The sequence below is a fragment of the Cynoglossus semilaevis genome, chromosome 16 (genome assembly GCF_000523025.1).
Source record: "Cynoglossus semilaevis isolate Cse_v1.0 chromosome 16, Cse_v1.0, whole genome shotgun sequence".
Classification (NCBI taxonomy): domain Eukaryota; kingdom Metazoa; phylum Chordata; class Actinopteri; order Pleuronectiformes; family Cynoglossidae; genus Cynoglossus; species Cynoglossus semilaevis.
In genome coordinates this window covers 4468353-4482406 of record NC_024322.1, presented here as the reverse complement: position 1 = coordinate 4482406, position 14054 = coordinate 4468353, and the positions used below count along the sequence as shown (strand labels likewise).

General features: G+C 38.8%; 5 protein-coding genes and 1 long non-coding RNA gene across 9 annotated transcripts in view; 4 read left to right on the top strand and 2 right to left on the bottom strand.

Annotated features, from left to right (window-relative positions):
• Positions 1–14054, bottom strand: part of phf11 (PHD finger protein 11) — a 959893-nt gene that overhangs the window by 89898 nt on the left and 855941 nt on the right. The gene's annotated exons all lie outside the window — the stretch shown is intronic.
• Positions 1–14054, bottom strand: part of LOC112488343 (uncharacterized) — a 43113-nt gene that overhangs the window by 11105 nt on the left and 17954 nt on the right. The window lies entirely within an intron of this gene.
• Positions 1332–3409, top strand: LOC103391757 (trace amine-associated receptor 13c-like). The gene is made up of 2 exons (XM_008328156.2): positions 1332–1793; positions 1890–3409. Exons 1-2 carry the CDS (start codon positions 1624–1626, stop codon positions 2707–2709), a joined length of 990 nt encoding a protein of 329 aa, XP_008326378.1. The 5' UTR covers positions 1332–1623; the 3' UTR covers positions 2710–3409.
• Positions 3928–6027, top strand: LOC103391758 (trace amine-associated receptor 13c-like). Its single transcript, XM_008328157.2, has 2 exons — positions 3928–4391; positions 4479–6027. Exons 1-2 carry the CDS (start codon positions 4222–4224, stop codon positions 5296–5298), a joined length of 990 nt encoding a protein of 329 aa, XP_008326379.1. The 5' UTR covers positions 3928–4221; the 3' UTR covers positions 5299–6027.
• On the top strand, positions 6856–8289 carry LOC103391760 (trace amine-associated receptor 1-like). The gene is made up of 2 exons (XM_025064114.1): positions 6856–7150; positions 7467–8289. Exons 1-2 carry the CDS (start codon positions 6891–6893, stop codon positions 8287–8289), a joined length of 1083 nt encoding a protein of 360 aa, XP_024919882.1. The 5' UTR covers positions 6856–6890.
• On the top strand, positions 10765–13517 carry LOC103391762 (trace amine-associated receptor 13c-like). Its single transcript, XM_008328160.2, has 2 exons — positions 10765–11976; positions 12121–13517. The coding sequence occupies exons 1-2, from the start codon at positions 11747–11749 to the stop codon at positions 12938–12940; spliced, it is 1050 nt and encodes a 349-aa protein (XP_008326382.2). The 5' UTR covers positions 10765–11746; the 3' UTR covers positions 12941–13517.

The following is a 14054-nucleotide window of genomic DNA, read 5'->3' as shown; positions in this document are numbered from 1 at the left end:
GTGAAGACCCTTCGTCCATTTATACTGTAGTACTGCAAAGCATAGAGAAATGACATTTCCTGTATGTCCTGTACATACAGCCAAGTTGACAAATAAAAACATTATTAAAATCTTAAAATGTCATTCTCATGTCAAGTAGGTCTACCCTGCAACAAACAAAGATAAAAGATTATTAGAATGTTGCTGCAGTCATAATTTGTGTATGAAATGAAAAGTAAATTCTATAGACTGTTATACAAATGAAAAACAATTAAAGACAAATACAAAATAACATTGAAAAAATCTGGAAACAGTTGACCCATAAAATTCTCTCTCTCTCTATATATATATTTATAAAATATATTATCATAAATCATAAAAATCATGTAGAGTGTTTTTAACGATGAAGCGGCATCAGTTCAGCTGTTGCTTAGTGGAACACTAATTTGCCTCTCACTCAACAGGCACAGGTTTGAATCCAGCTGTTTGTAGGTCAGAACCTCATCTATATGTTGTCTTTTATTTCCTATCTACCTAATGTTGTTTCCCGGCCTATATTGCCTGGAGCCTCACTGTCCTGTTGTAGATGATATTGTAGTGACTTCTGCTGAAAGTTCACCAGCCGGCAGTCATACAATTCAAATCCAGCATCAGAATCAATGCATTAGAATATGTGTGTAAATTCTCACCTACTGTAACGTACAATCATATAACATATAAAAAAAGCCCTGCATATACATAAATAAAAACACCACTGACAAATCTAGAAATTAAAAATACTATAATATTTTTAAAATGTTGAGAAAATATAAATGTTGTAATTCTACATGCTAAAATATAAAAATATTTTGTCATAAAAAAATGACAAAAGTCTATTTGAATGTCAGGCTGAACCTTTACACAGAGCTCCTAATGGGTCTGCTGCAGATGTCGCCTTTGCTTCTCAACAGTCAGGACTACACAGCACTGTGGGTGATGGGCTGTGGTTCTCATAAAAAGCGACCACTCAGTTGCCATATGTGACCCAGTTCTCTACATGAGTTACTGACCAGGGGTGTTGGACTGCAAACCAGATGTTATTGCAATAGGGTTCATATTACATAAAAGTGGGCATAAGATTATAAAAGCCTTTGTTTTTAAAAAAAATCAAGTGACTGATCTCGAATCTGAACTGTTGTCCTGCACTAATACCTGCACTAATACCTGTGATCCGTCGCTTCTCTTTTGAAAACGTTTTTATATTGATCCATCCATATATTAAGGGGGGGGTTGAACCGCTATTTGTCTGATCCGTCGCTTAGGACCTGTTTGCCTTGGGAGACCCTACCAGGGGCGTTAAGCCCCCGACAACATAGCTCCTAGGTTTATTCGGATACTCAAACCCCTCCACCACGTTAAGGTTGCGATTCAAGGAGGGATTTTTTTTATATTGATATTAAAACATAAAGTTTCACAGTTAAGAAACTGTTCAATTCACATCGTGCAGGACTTAATCTCAAAGCAGCAGACGACTGGTGTTTCCATGACCCTGACCTTATGACGAGAATTAATATGCAAATGAGTGATGAGGACAGAAAAAGGATAAGTAAGCTGCACCAGGAAGACCTGGGGTCAGTACAGCACTGTCTTCTATAGGACCCAAACATGGAGGCTCTGGAGGAGGGCGACTTCTGCTTTCCTCACATCAACAACTCCTGCAGGTGGTTAAAACGTCCTGAAGTGGAGACCACGCTAATTTACATTGTGCTGTCCATCATCATTCTGCTGACTGTGGTTCTAAACCTGCTGGTCATCATCTCCATCTCCCACTTCAGGCACAGTGAATCAGTTTGTTCAATCAAAGCTTTCTAGCGCAAATTGTAAATAAGTGTTTTTGATGTTTGTGTTAATGCCGTGCTGTTCCATCACAGACAGCTCCAGACCACCACCAACCTCCTCCTGCTGTGTATGGCTGTCGCTGACTTCCTGGTGGGTCTCCTGCAGATGCCACTTCTGCTTCTCCACAACCAGGGCTGTTGGCTCCTGGGCGACGTTATGTGCGCTGTGCATTACTTCTTAGGATTCGTCGTGATCAGTGTTTCAGTGGGAAGCATGGTTCTCATTTCTGTCGACCGCTACATCGCCATCTGTGACCCAATGTTCTACACCACCAGAGTGACTATGGCCAGAGTTAAGTTCTGTGTCTTTATGTGTTGGATTTGTTCTCTTGTCCATGCAAGTTGGATACTGGGAGATTTCCTGAAAAGGCCAAACATGCATAATTCATGCCATGGAGATTGTGTAGTCGTTGTGAATTTTGCTGAAGGAATAGTTGACCTAGTAGTGACCTTTCTAGGCCCTATTTTAATTATTGTAATCCTTTACTCTCGAGTATTTGTGGTGGCTGTATCTCAGGCTCGGGCCATGAGAACTCACGTCGCAGCCATCACTCTGGGTCGTCCAGAAAAGGTGAAAGCAGAGAAATCTGAGGTAAAAGCTGCAAGAACTCTGGGTATTGTAGTGGTCGTGTTTCTCCTCTGCTCGTCCCCGTACTATTGTTTTGCTGTTGCAGCTGAAACCAACTTGGTGGGGGCTTCATCTGCAGGAATTGAGATTTGGTTCCTCTACTGTAACTCGACTCTTAACCCTGTCATCTATGTCTTTTTCTACCCCTGGTTTAGAAAAACTATTAAACACATTGTAAGCCTTCAGATACTGAAGCCTGGCTCTGGTAAAATCCAGGTCTTGTAGGAAATGATGCAATGATCTGGCCAACACCGAGGCCGTTGAAATCTCCAATTAAAATGTGAAATGTGTCAATTGTGTGAATCGTTTTGTCACCTGAAACAAAATGACATATAAATGTGTTAAATATCGTTACAAAACATGAGGCCTGCCACAAAAATGTTGTTTCCTATCTGAATCATCGACTGGAATGTCATCAACAGCCTGCTTTCAAGCCAACATGTTCCGAGGTACCAATAAGTCAAAGCTGATCCGCTGACTTTTCTTCATGTCGGTGATTGAGTTTGTTAGGTAATTCTTTGTTTTAAATTGACAATCTTTGTAAAAAAAAAAAAGGTGAAATTATAGTCAGTATGAGCAAATGTACTTCATGAAGTTGAACTTTCTTATTACTGGAGTACTTCGAGTCAAGTCAAAATTCTGTATTGCACATTTAATGCTTTCTATGTTTATACATGTTAAAAAAAAAAAACCTATATCCTCGCTTTGTATTGAATAAAATGACTTGAATCACTTATATGTTACTCCTGCACTGACAGCCTACCACCACAGCCATGTGCCGCTGCTTTTGGACTATTGTCTATTGTTATTTTATCTAAATTATTGTGAAGACCCTTCGTCCATTTATACTGTAGTACTGCAAAGCATAGAGAAATGACATTTCCTGTATGTCCTGTACATACAGCCAAGTTGACAAATAAAAACATTATTAAAATCTTAAAATGTCATTCTCATGTCAAGTAGGTCTACCCTGCAACAAACAAAGATAAAAGATTATTAGAATGTTGCTGCAGTCATAATTTGTGTATGAGTTTGTTAGGTAATTCTTTGTTTTAAATTGGCAATCTTTGTAAAAAAAAAAAGGTGAAATTATAGTCAGTATGAGCAAATGTACTTCATGAAGTTGAACTTTCTTATTACTGGAGTACTTCGAGTCAAGTCAAAATTATTCATCATTAAGTTTTTTTCCTCAAACAAAGCCGTGAATTGCAATAATCACAGAAAATCAAGTCAAAATGTACTTTATCAACTGACTTTGGGTTAGGGTTATATAAATATATATTTATATATGTGCTGCCATATGTGACCAAGTTTTCAACATGACCAGGGGTCCCAGGAAACCAGATGTTATTGCAACTGGGTTCATATTACGTAACAGTGCGATACACATTTTTTTTAAAGTATTACAAACTTTTTTACTTTTACTAAAAAATCTAGTTATTATCCTAAATTACAATTTGAACTGTTGTCCTGCACTAATAACTCTGAATAAAATTTGTACTTTTTAAAAATTAGTCACATATTGATATTAAAACATAAAGGTTAGTAGTTAAGAAACTGTTCAATTCACATCGTGCAGGACTTAATCTCAAAGCAGCAGACGACTGGTGTTTCCATGACCCTGACCTTATGACGAGAATTAATATGCAAATGAGTGATGAGGACAGAAAAAGGATAAGTAAGCTGCACCAGGAAGACCTGGGGTCAGTACAGCACTGTCTTCTATAGGACCCAAACATGGAGGCTCTGGAGGAGGGCGACTTCTGCTTTCCTCACATCAACAACTCCTGCAGGTGGTTAAAACGTCCTGAAGTGGAGACCACGCTAATTTACATTGTGCTGTCCATCATCATTCTGCTGACTGTGGTTCTAAACCTGCTGGTCATCATCTCCATCTCCCACTTCAGGCACAGTGAATCAGTTTGTTCAATCAATGCTTTCTAGCGCAAAAATGATTTTGATGTTTGTGTTAATGCTGTGCTGTTCCATCACAGACAGCTCCAGACCACCACCAACCTCCTCCTGCTGTGTATGGCTGTCGCTGACTTCCTGGTGGGTCTCCTGCAGATGCCACTTCTGCTTCTCCACAACCAGGGCTGTTGGCTCCTGGGCGACGTTATGTGTGCTGTGCATTACTTCCTAGCGTTCCTGGTTGTTAGTGTCTCGGTGGGATGCATGGTTCTCATATCAATCGACCGATACATCGCCATCTGTGACCCCATGTTCTACACCACCAGAGTGACTATGATCAGAGTTAAACTATGTATTTGTATGTGTTGGATTTGTTCTGTTGTCCACAGCACTTGGATATTGAGGGATTTCCTGAAGAGCCCTAACGTGCAGCTGAACTGCTACGGAGATTGTATCATCATTGTGAACTTTGCCGAAGGAGCTGTTGATTTTGCTGTCACCTTTTTAGGCCCCATTTTGATCATAGTAATCCTGTACCTGAGAGTATTCGTCGTAGCTGTATCTCAGGCTCGGGCCATGAGATCTCACGTTGCAACTGTGGCACTGAGGCGATCAGAAAAGGTCAAAGCAGAGAAATCGGAGATAAAAGCAGCAAGGACTCTGGGTATTGTCGTGGTGGTGTTTCTCATCTGCTCAAGTCCGTATTATGTTTTTGCTATTGCAGCTGAAAGCAACCTGGTTGGTGCGTCATCTTCAGGGATTGAACTGTGGTTAGTCTACTGTAATTCCAGCATCAACCCTGTCATCTACGTCTTTTTTTACCCATGGTTCAGAAAGGCGATTAAACACATTGCCACACTAGAGATACTGAAGCCTGGCTCTCGTGAAATCAGTGTGCTGTAGCTGCCCAGACTCCAGTAATGTCTGAATAGTTCATAAAGATGTCTGCCAGTCACCTTTTTGTTTTTCCAAAAATGTGGTTAATTTATTAGGATATTACATGTTTCAACTGTTGAATCTTTTTTTTAAATTTCTGTAATAAAAATAGTCTACACAAACTACTGCTTTTCATCCAACATTTTCTTCTAAATCTTCAATTAAAACAAACGGTGATAGAGACAAGTATTTTATTCTACATGGTCTTAGTTATTAGTAATTTATGAAAATACAAAGTTTAGGTATCATAAATTGTTTATGTGTATTTACATTTAGCAGATGCTTTTATCCAAAGTGACTAACAGAGGAGCATTAACAATCTCCTCTCGGAATCGAACCTGGACTCTCTGCTACTGAGGCAGGCAGTATATATTTTTTTCCAAATGAAAATAAGACATTTAATGTGAAGGTCCATGTACACACCAATGTTTGTTTGGCTGCCATTAGTTTTAGGCAGCTGTCTCATTTATTATCATATCTTGCTTTAAAAAAAATTAAAGTATTTAAGAACATATAGGTCTCATTTAAATACATATGTATCAATTAAAACTAATTTATTTCACCAAAAATAGTTATTGATAATAACAAATCTATTAACTGCAAGTTTCATTGTTTAGAAATATTTGCCAAGTTTTAACGTGTGAACCCTAAGTCATAAAACACCAAGGTAGATGTTAAAAATTGTCCAGACCTGACAAAAGAAATGTCTGATGTTGATTCCGCAATATATATATATATATATATATATATATATATATATATATATATATATATATATATATAATGTAAAGAGTGAAAAATCCCCCAAAAAGAGAGAACAAGAGTGAGTGTAGTCTATAGACTAACTGACTAGACTAAGGGATATACATACATACATATAGTGCATACATGTATCATGACTGCTTATCCACACACACAATGCAGATACCACACGGTATGTGGAGTACACACATACACAACAATGTAAGGTTTTGGAGTATTTAAACTGAAAAACCTGTGTAAAATATTTGTATTTATTATTTTCAGTTTCATTAGTTTCATTAAAGGTTATTTTCCAAGTTGGCTGGGCAAGTTGTTGTTTTGATTATTGATTTAAAGGTTTTCATTTAACAATTATTTAGTTTGTTGGTCACTGTCCTTGAATCAATATATAGAAGAAATATGATTGGGATGTTGGGCAGAACTGGCATCTTCACACATATTGATACATAATAAAACTAAAGGTCATTGTATTCCCTGCAATCTTGACCTGTTCAAATCTGACATCATCTAGTTATAACAAAATCACATCAGCGATGTGATTTTGAGCAAAACTCATTGTGTTACAATGAAATTAAGTGCATTGTAAACATTTCTCTGAAATCTGTGCCTTTCTTTTTAACAGTTATGGCCATGAAACTCTGGCCTTCTCATGTTATAAGCACAAGTTGATTCTTTTACATAATGTATTTGTTAAATTTGTTTTGCGTTTTTTTTTTTATTAAGTTTTAGCAAAAGCATTATAGGATTAATTTTACTGGCCACTGGACTTGTGACACGATGAAATTTGCATATGACATATGAGAAAGGAAAGGGATAAAACGTCTGGAGGAGAAAGGCCGCCGATCAGAGAGGACACAGAATCCTGTTTCTGTTTGCTCCCTCCCAACATGGAAACTGTGGACAAGGGTGAATTCTACTTTCCCAAACTTAACATCTCCTGCAAGATGACAAGGCGTCCTCACCTGGACACGCTGGTGATCGACACCGTGCTGTCCGCTGTCATTGTTCTGACCGTGGTCCTGAACATGCTGGTCATCATCGCCATCTCCCACTTCAGGCAGAGTCAATTTCTCCACATGGCTTAAAAAACTAAGTCTCTGCTTTTATTTTTTGCTGTGATGCTACTTAATGTTACTTAATTTACGAAAACTCTCAGATGCTTGTAAATGTCACTTCTTAATTGATGTACTGGTACTTCTGTGAGTAACATGGAAGTGTTTCTGGGGACATTGTTTCAGGCAGCTCCACACCACCACCAACCTCCTCTTACTTAATTTACGAAAACTCTCAGATGCTTGTAAATGTCACTTCTTAATTGATGTACTGGTACTTCTGTGAGTAACATGGAAGTGTTTCTCGGGACATTGTTTCAGGCAGCTCCACACCACCACAAACCTCCTCCTGCTCTCTCTGGCGGTGGCTGACTTCTTCGTCGGGCTCCTGCTGATGCCGCTGCTTCTTCTGGTGGAAAACCACGGCTGCATATTTCTGTGCGACCTCATGTGCACGGTGCAATGGTTTTCAGGGTTCCTGTTCATCAGCGTCTCCGTGGGAAGCATGGTTCTCATATCTGTCGACCGTTACGTTGCCATCTGTGACCCCATGTTGTACACCACCAGAGTCACTCTGGCCAGGGTTAAACTCTGTGTCTGTCTGTGTTGGATCTTTTCTGGTATCCACGGCGGGTGGATATTAAGAGATTCCCTCTTCCAGCCTAACCTTTATGACCCCTGTGTTGGAGACTGTGTGGTTGTCATCGCATCTGCTGAAGGAGCAGTGGATCTCATTGTTTCTTTCTTAGCCCCAATTTTAATCATTGCAATACTGTATCTGAGAGTATTCGCGGTAGCTGTATCTCAGGCTCGGGCCATGAGATCTCACATCGCATCTGTCACTGTGGGTCGTCCAGAAAAGGTGAAAGTAGAAAAATCTGAGTTAAAAGCAGCAAGAACTCTGGGTATTGTAGTGATGGTGTTTCTTCTCTGCTCGTGTCCATATTATTGTTTTGCCATTGCAGCTGAGAGTAACCTGGTGGGGTCTTCATCTGCAGGTGTCGAGCTCTGGTTCCTGTATCTTAACTCCAGTTTTAACCCCGTCATCTACGTCTTCTTCTATCCCTGGTTCAGAAAAGCCATTAAACACATTATTACACTGCAGATACTGAAGCCTGGCTCTCGTGAAATCAGTGTGCTGTAGCTGCCCAGACTCCAGTAATGTCTGAATACAGTTGTTTTTCTGATATTTTTTTGTTTATTATCTGAATGTCTGCTGTTGGTTCTGTCATTGCAGTGTCTGCTTATTTGACTCATATAATAATTTCTGTGTTTTGATGTTGTAAGAAGTGGAGTACACAGCATAAAAACTGTTCTCCCACAACTGACATCTGCTCCCATTTAATCTTACTTTACAAAGTTTTGGTATGAATAGAAAAAATATGTTCAATTATATTGAATTCTTTAATATAATTGAATTCTTTCATTCAGACTTTACCAACGTTAACATTCTCTGACGTCACAGGAGGCAGCGATGTTACATTACAACTGTGTATGATCTGATTTCAATGATGTTTAGGTTGAAAATAAACTGCAGAAGACAGGCGTCTATGTCCTGGGTCTGGATCCAGGTCAGTGAAGAACAAACATTTTTAAGACAAATCAATTATAATGTTTTATGTAACATTTAATGTGATAATGTATAAAATCTTTGTACCAATGGTCAGATACTCACTGTATTTCACCGCCTGTAACGGTCACATGTACAATGACAATAAATGTGAAGTATTTAAAACTAGAACAGAGAGGCATGATTTTTTTGGCAGTTAATTTTGACAGTGACCCGATAATTTTGACTACACTAAACATTTTATTCCAGGGGCCGATTGTACCTGTAAGACTGTACAGCTGTAACTACTCCATAATGTATCAATACATGTTTCTGCAATTATTATTATTTCTTCAAGTAAATATAGTATGTTGCTCTGTGTAAAAATAAAAAAGATGAAAGTATCAAGATAAGACACTGAGCAGCATGGACTTTATTATAAGGTAGTTAAACACTGTTTAAGCTCCTGTGGGCCACACAAAATGACATGGCGGGCTCCATTTGGCCCATCAGGCCTTGAGTTTTACACGTTATAAAATAATCTGATAAAATCAAATGAAAAACATACTAAAATATAATATAATAAACCAGGAAATATGAGTAAAAAATGCATATTAAAATATATAGTAAATAGTATAGTATATATATTATATTTATTTATTTATTTATATAGAAACACTGCACTATGGTATAGAACTGGTTCAAAGTGTGTAGTTAGGAGACCCCAGATTGGGAGTCTGTATAATGTGGGCTGCCAGAGGACCAATTCTACTGGATTCACGCCTCATGACCAGACGTCATTTCTCATTTGCATATGCAAAGTTAAGAAAGCAGATGATAAAACCACTGTGTAGCTGTGTCGTGAAGGATAAGGAAGTCGTGAAAGAACAGCAGCATCACCTTACATTCTCCATAAACATGGAGGCTGTAGAGGAAGCAGAACTTTACGTCTCGCAAATCAACGACTCCTGCAGGAGGACCAAACATCCATACATGGAAACCACGTTCACCTATGTTGCCGTGTCTTGCATCATTGTGCTGACTGCTGTCCTGAACCTGCTTGTCATCATCTCTATCTCCCACTTCAGGCAAAAGTTCTCCACATGGCTCAAAAATCTCCTTTTCTATAACATTATGCTGAATGTAATCTTTTTATATTAGTACTCTTTTATTACTTGAATTGATTTATATATGAAAATAAGAAATGAGACGTGTTTTTATGCTGATTATTGTCTCATTTCAGGCAGCTCCACACCACCACCAACCTCCTCCTGCTCTCTCTGGCTGTATCTGACTGCCTTGTGGGAATACTGCTCATGCCATTTTTGCTGCTGTTTCAATATCCAGCCTGCCGGTCGTTCTGTGACATTGCGTGTGTAGTTTCATACTTTCTGAGTTTCGTCCTTGTCAGTGTTTCAGTGGGAAACATGGTTCTGATTTCTGTCGACCGCTACATCGCCATCTGTAACCCCATGTTTTACACCACCAGGGTCACTCTGGGCAGAGTCAAACTGTCTGTTGGCATTTGTTGGATATGTTCTCTCGTCCACAGCTGTTGGATACTGAGAGATGTCCTTAAACAACCAAACGCATACAGAACCAGCTGTGGAGAGTGTGTCATTGTGGTTAATTTGGCTGAAGGTGTTGTCGATCTTGTCGTGACTTTCGCTGCACCCATTTTAGTCATTGTCATTCTGTATTTGAGAGTATTTGTGGTGGCTGTGTCTCAGGCTCGGGCCATGAGATCTCATATTACAACTGTGGAGCTTGGAAGATCAAAAACCACTAAGGCAGAGAAATCTGAACTCAAAGCAGCCAGAGTCCTGGGTATTGTAGTGGTGGTGTTTCTCCTCTGCTCATTTCCATATTATGGTTTTACTCTTGCAGCAGAAAGCGGCTTGGTCAGCGACTCCTCTTACAGCATTGTCGTATGGTTTATGTACTCTAACTCTACTCTAAACCCTGTCATCTATGTGGTTTTCTACCCATGGTTCAAAAAAACCATTAGACACATATTTACACTGCAGCTCCTGCAGCCTGGCTCTGGTCAAACCAGGGTGCTGTAGAAAGAGACTGGAATGAATCGCTTCACACACATGTTGTTATTACAGATAATTAAAAATATAGGTTTTATAAGATCTCCTGGATCATCACTGTCATCTGTTTTTGAGCATATATATATATTAGTTTGATGTTCTGGACTAGTAGTTCAAGGTTCTTAGACTCAAAATTGGCCAAATTAAATCTTTGGTTCTTTAACGTTCTATATTTTGCCGATCAGCATGAAAATAAGAGAGCACAAACTTGAGTACAAACAATGACCAACACTGCATGAAAATTGAACAACACCAAGTACTACATAGACTGGACGACAAGGACTGACACCTGCCTCACAGGTCAGATTTATGAAAATATTAATGTTCAATTCTTGCCCTTCACCAGTGAAATACAGTCTGTAACCTATAATGACAGGTGGACAATTAGGAGTCAATTAAAATCTACGAGCTGTAACAATGATTGGAAATAATATCTACAGAGTATAAAAAGATGGCTAAGTTCCTAGTTCTAACAACAGGCTCTTTTTCTGAGAAATGTAATATCTAGCCCTGGTCACACCTGGTAATGACATGAAACCAAACATACAGACAGCACTAAATAGTTACTGTAGTAAGTAACTCACATTCTGGTCATACTGCGATATCTGCTCTGATATCTGCTGCTGATTCACTGAGCCTTATTGGCTACATTCTCAGGCAGGTTACATCAGTCGTCTACACCAGAATCATAGAGGCTGTTAGATTTTGATTGTGAATGAAATGTTTTTATGCAGAATTATGATCATAATATCTTAGTATGCCAAAACTGACAACTTTATTTTATAAAACTGTGAATGGCTACAGAGACACTTTTCAGCTTGATGACACGATGATGGTTGATTTCACCAATGTGGACAATGGTTTTCGCCATTGTATCATGCAAGTGATGTAACAATTGTTCATCATGCAAAAACAGTGGAGGAGGAGTAGAAGGAGGACCCCAATGTTTCTGCTTTATGAGGAACCAACATAGAAGGAGGTCATCAGAGCTCACCTTCTCCGCTCTCTCTGAGGGGATGCAGGTGGTGGAAGGAGAAGAACTCTGCTTCCCAGAGAGCAACAACTCCTGCAAGAAAACCATCTACTCCAACAGTGTGGATGTGACCTTTTACATCACACTGTCCTGTGTCTCTTTTCTCACTGTTTTGCTCAACCTCCTTATCATCGTCTCTATTTCCCACTTCAGGCAGGAAGATAAACCCACATTTAATCAAGTGCATCTATCATTCATAGCATGTATTAATTCCTGTGCCTTGGTTGTGAGAATTCTTGTTCTGTTGTTTACATGATCAACGACTGGACTTGTTCAGTGATGCCTCTCTGTCTCCAGGCAGCTCCACACCACCACCAACCTCCTCCTCCTCTCCTTGGCTGTGGCTGACCTCCTCGTCGGGCTCCTGCTGATGCCGCTTCAGTTAGTGAACACCAGTGGCTGCTGGTATTTGGGGACCTTTGTTTGTGCCATGTTTTTCTATCTCTCCTTCATCCTGACATCTTCCTCAGTAGGGATCATGGTTCTGATTTCTATTGACCGTTATGTGGCCATTTGCGACCCCTTAGGTTACCCCAGGAAGATCACTCTGAAGAGGGTTAGAGTCAGTGTCTGTCTGTGCTGGAGCTGCTCTGTGTTGTACAATGGAGCGATGCTACATGACATCCTGGAGAATCCTGACATGTTAGACTCCTGTTATGGAGAGTGTTTATTCCTGGTGGACTTCGTGTCAGGAGCTGTTGATCTTGGCTTGACCTTCTTTGGCCCCATTACTGTTATTGTGGTTCTATATATGAGGGTCTTTGTGGTGGCCGTGTCTCAGGCCAGAGCCATGAGGTCTCACATCACTGCTGTCTCAGTCCAGGGTTCGTTTCGAGTCACAGCTAAGAAGTCTGAGATAAAAGCAGCCAGGACTCTGGGTGTACTCGTGGTCGTCTTTCTCATGTGTTTCTCTCCTTACTTTTTCACCTCATTCACAGCCACGACAGAATCATCCAATACGGTCCTTTTGTTTTTTGGGACCTGGTTTCTATACTGCAACTCCTGCATTAATCCAATCATCTATGCCTTTTTCTACCCCTGGTTTAGAAAAGCTATCAAACTCATTGTCAGTCTTCACATACTGCAGCCCGACTCCTGTGATACACGCATACTGTAAGAAATGTCTTCTACACGTTACAAAAGATGTACAAAGTGAAGCAACAGCTTGTGCTTATATGTGTCATGTATTTGTTCTAATGTGGTTCATTTTATGAGGTATAACAACTAGATTATGTATTTCTAAAAATCATAACATTTTACTATTATTTCCATATCAATTGAAAACTGACAGAAACAGAAATGAATTCATGTGGGATATAAATAAATAAATATGTACTATATTGAGCCCATATTTGGGAAACAGATGTGTTAGCATGTGGCTCCTCTGGGAATCAAACCCAAGATTCTGTGCTCTATGCTTCAGAGGCAGGCATGCTAACTGCTGTTTTGTTCTGGACTTTATCTTAGTCAAATGTAACCATAAGAATGTGCAGATGTATATGCATTCATATCATTCATCAGGAGATTAAATGATTATGTGGCTGTACTGTGTGGCTGATTTTTAAATACAAAGTCATCTCTCACGTGTCATAATGCAATCAGTTAAAGGTCAAAATATCAGTAAATAATTACATTGAAAACAAAGAAGGGTCTGAGACTGAAAGTTGTCTTTTACATTTTACTGCTGTTACATGCTGTTATGTAACGTGATGCCACTACTACTGTACTACTTATAGTAGTAAATAATATAATATAATATAATATAATATAATATAATATAATATAATATAATATAATATAATATAATTAAAGGGATTGCACTACAGAAACAAGACCAGTGTCTGTGATAAAATCACACAATACTTTGCTTTACTACTACTACTAATAATAATTAATATATTATTAAAGAAAGAACTTGAATGAACCAAAAAGTTTGGGTATAGACAAAATAAAATAAAGACAAAATAAAAAATAGTTCTTGAATATATTTGGAAAGAAGTAGCAGTTAGAGTAATTCTTGAATTTTATGTTTAAGTGAGCAGTTATATGGCGATGAGAAGCCACTGCTAAATTCAGGATCTTGATGGTTATGTACTGTGTGTATTTTATATACTGTAAATATATATAAATGTATTATGTATTTATTATTTCACTAAACTTGAAACAGTATGTTGACAGATGTAAAGTGAAATGGAAGAATTGCAAATTGAGGAAACGACAGTTAAGATACA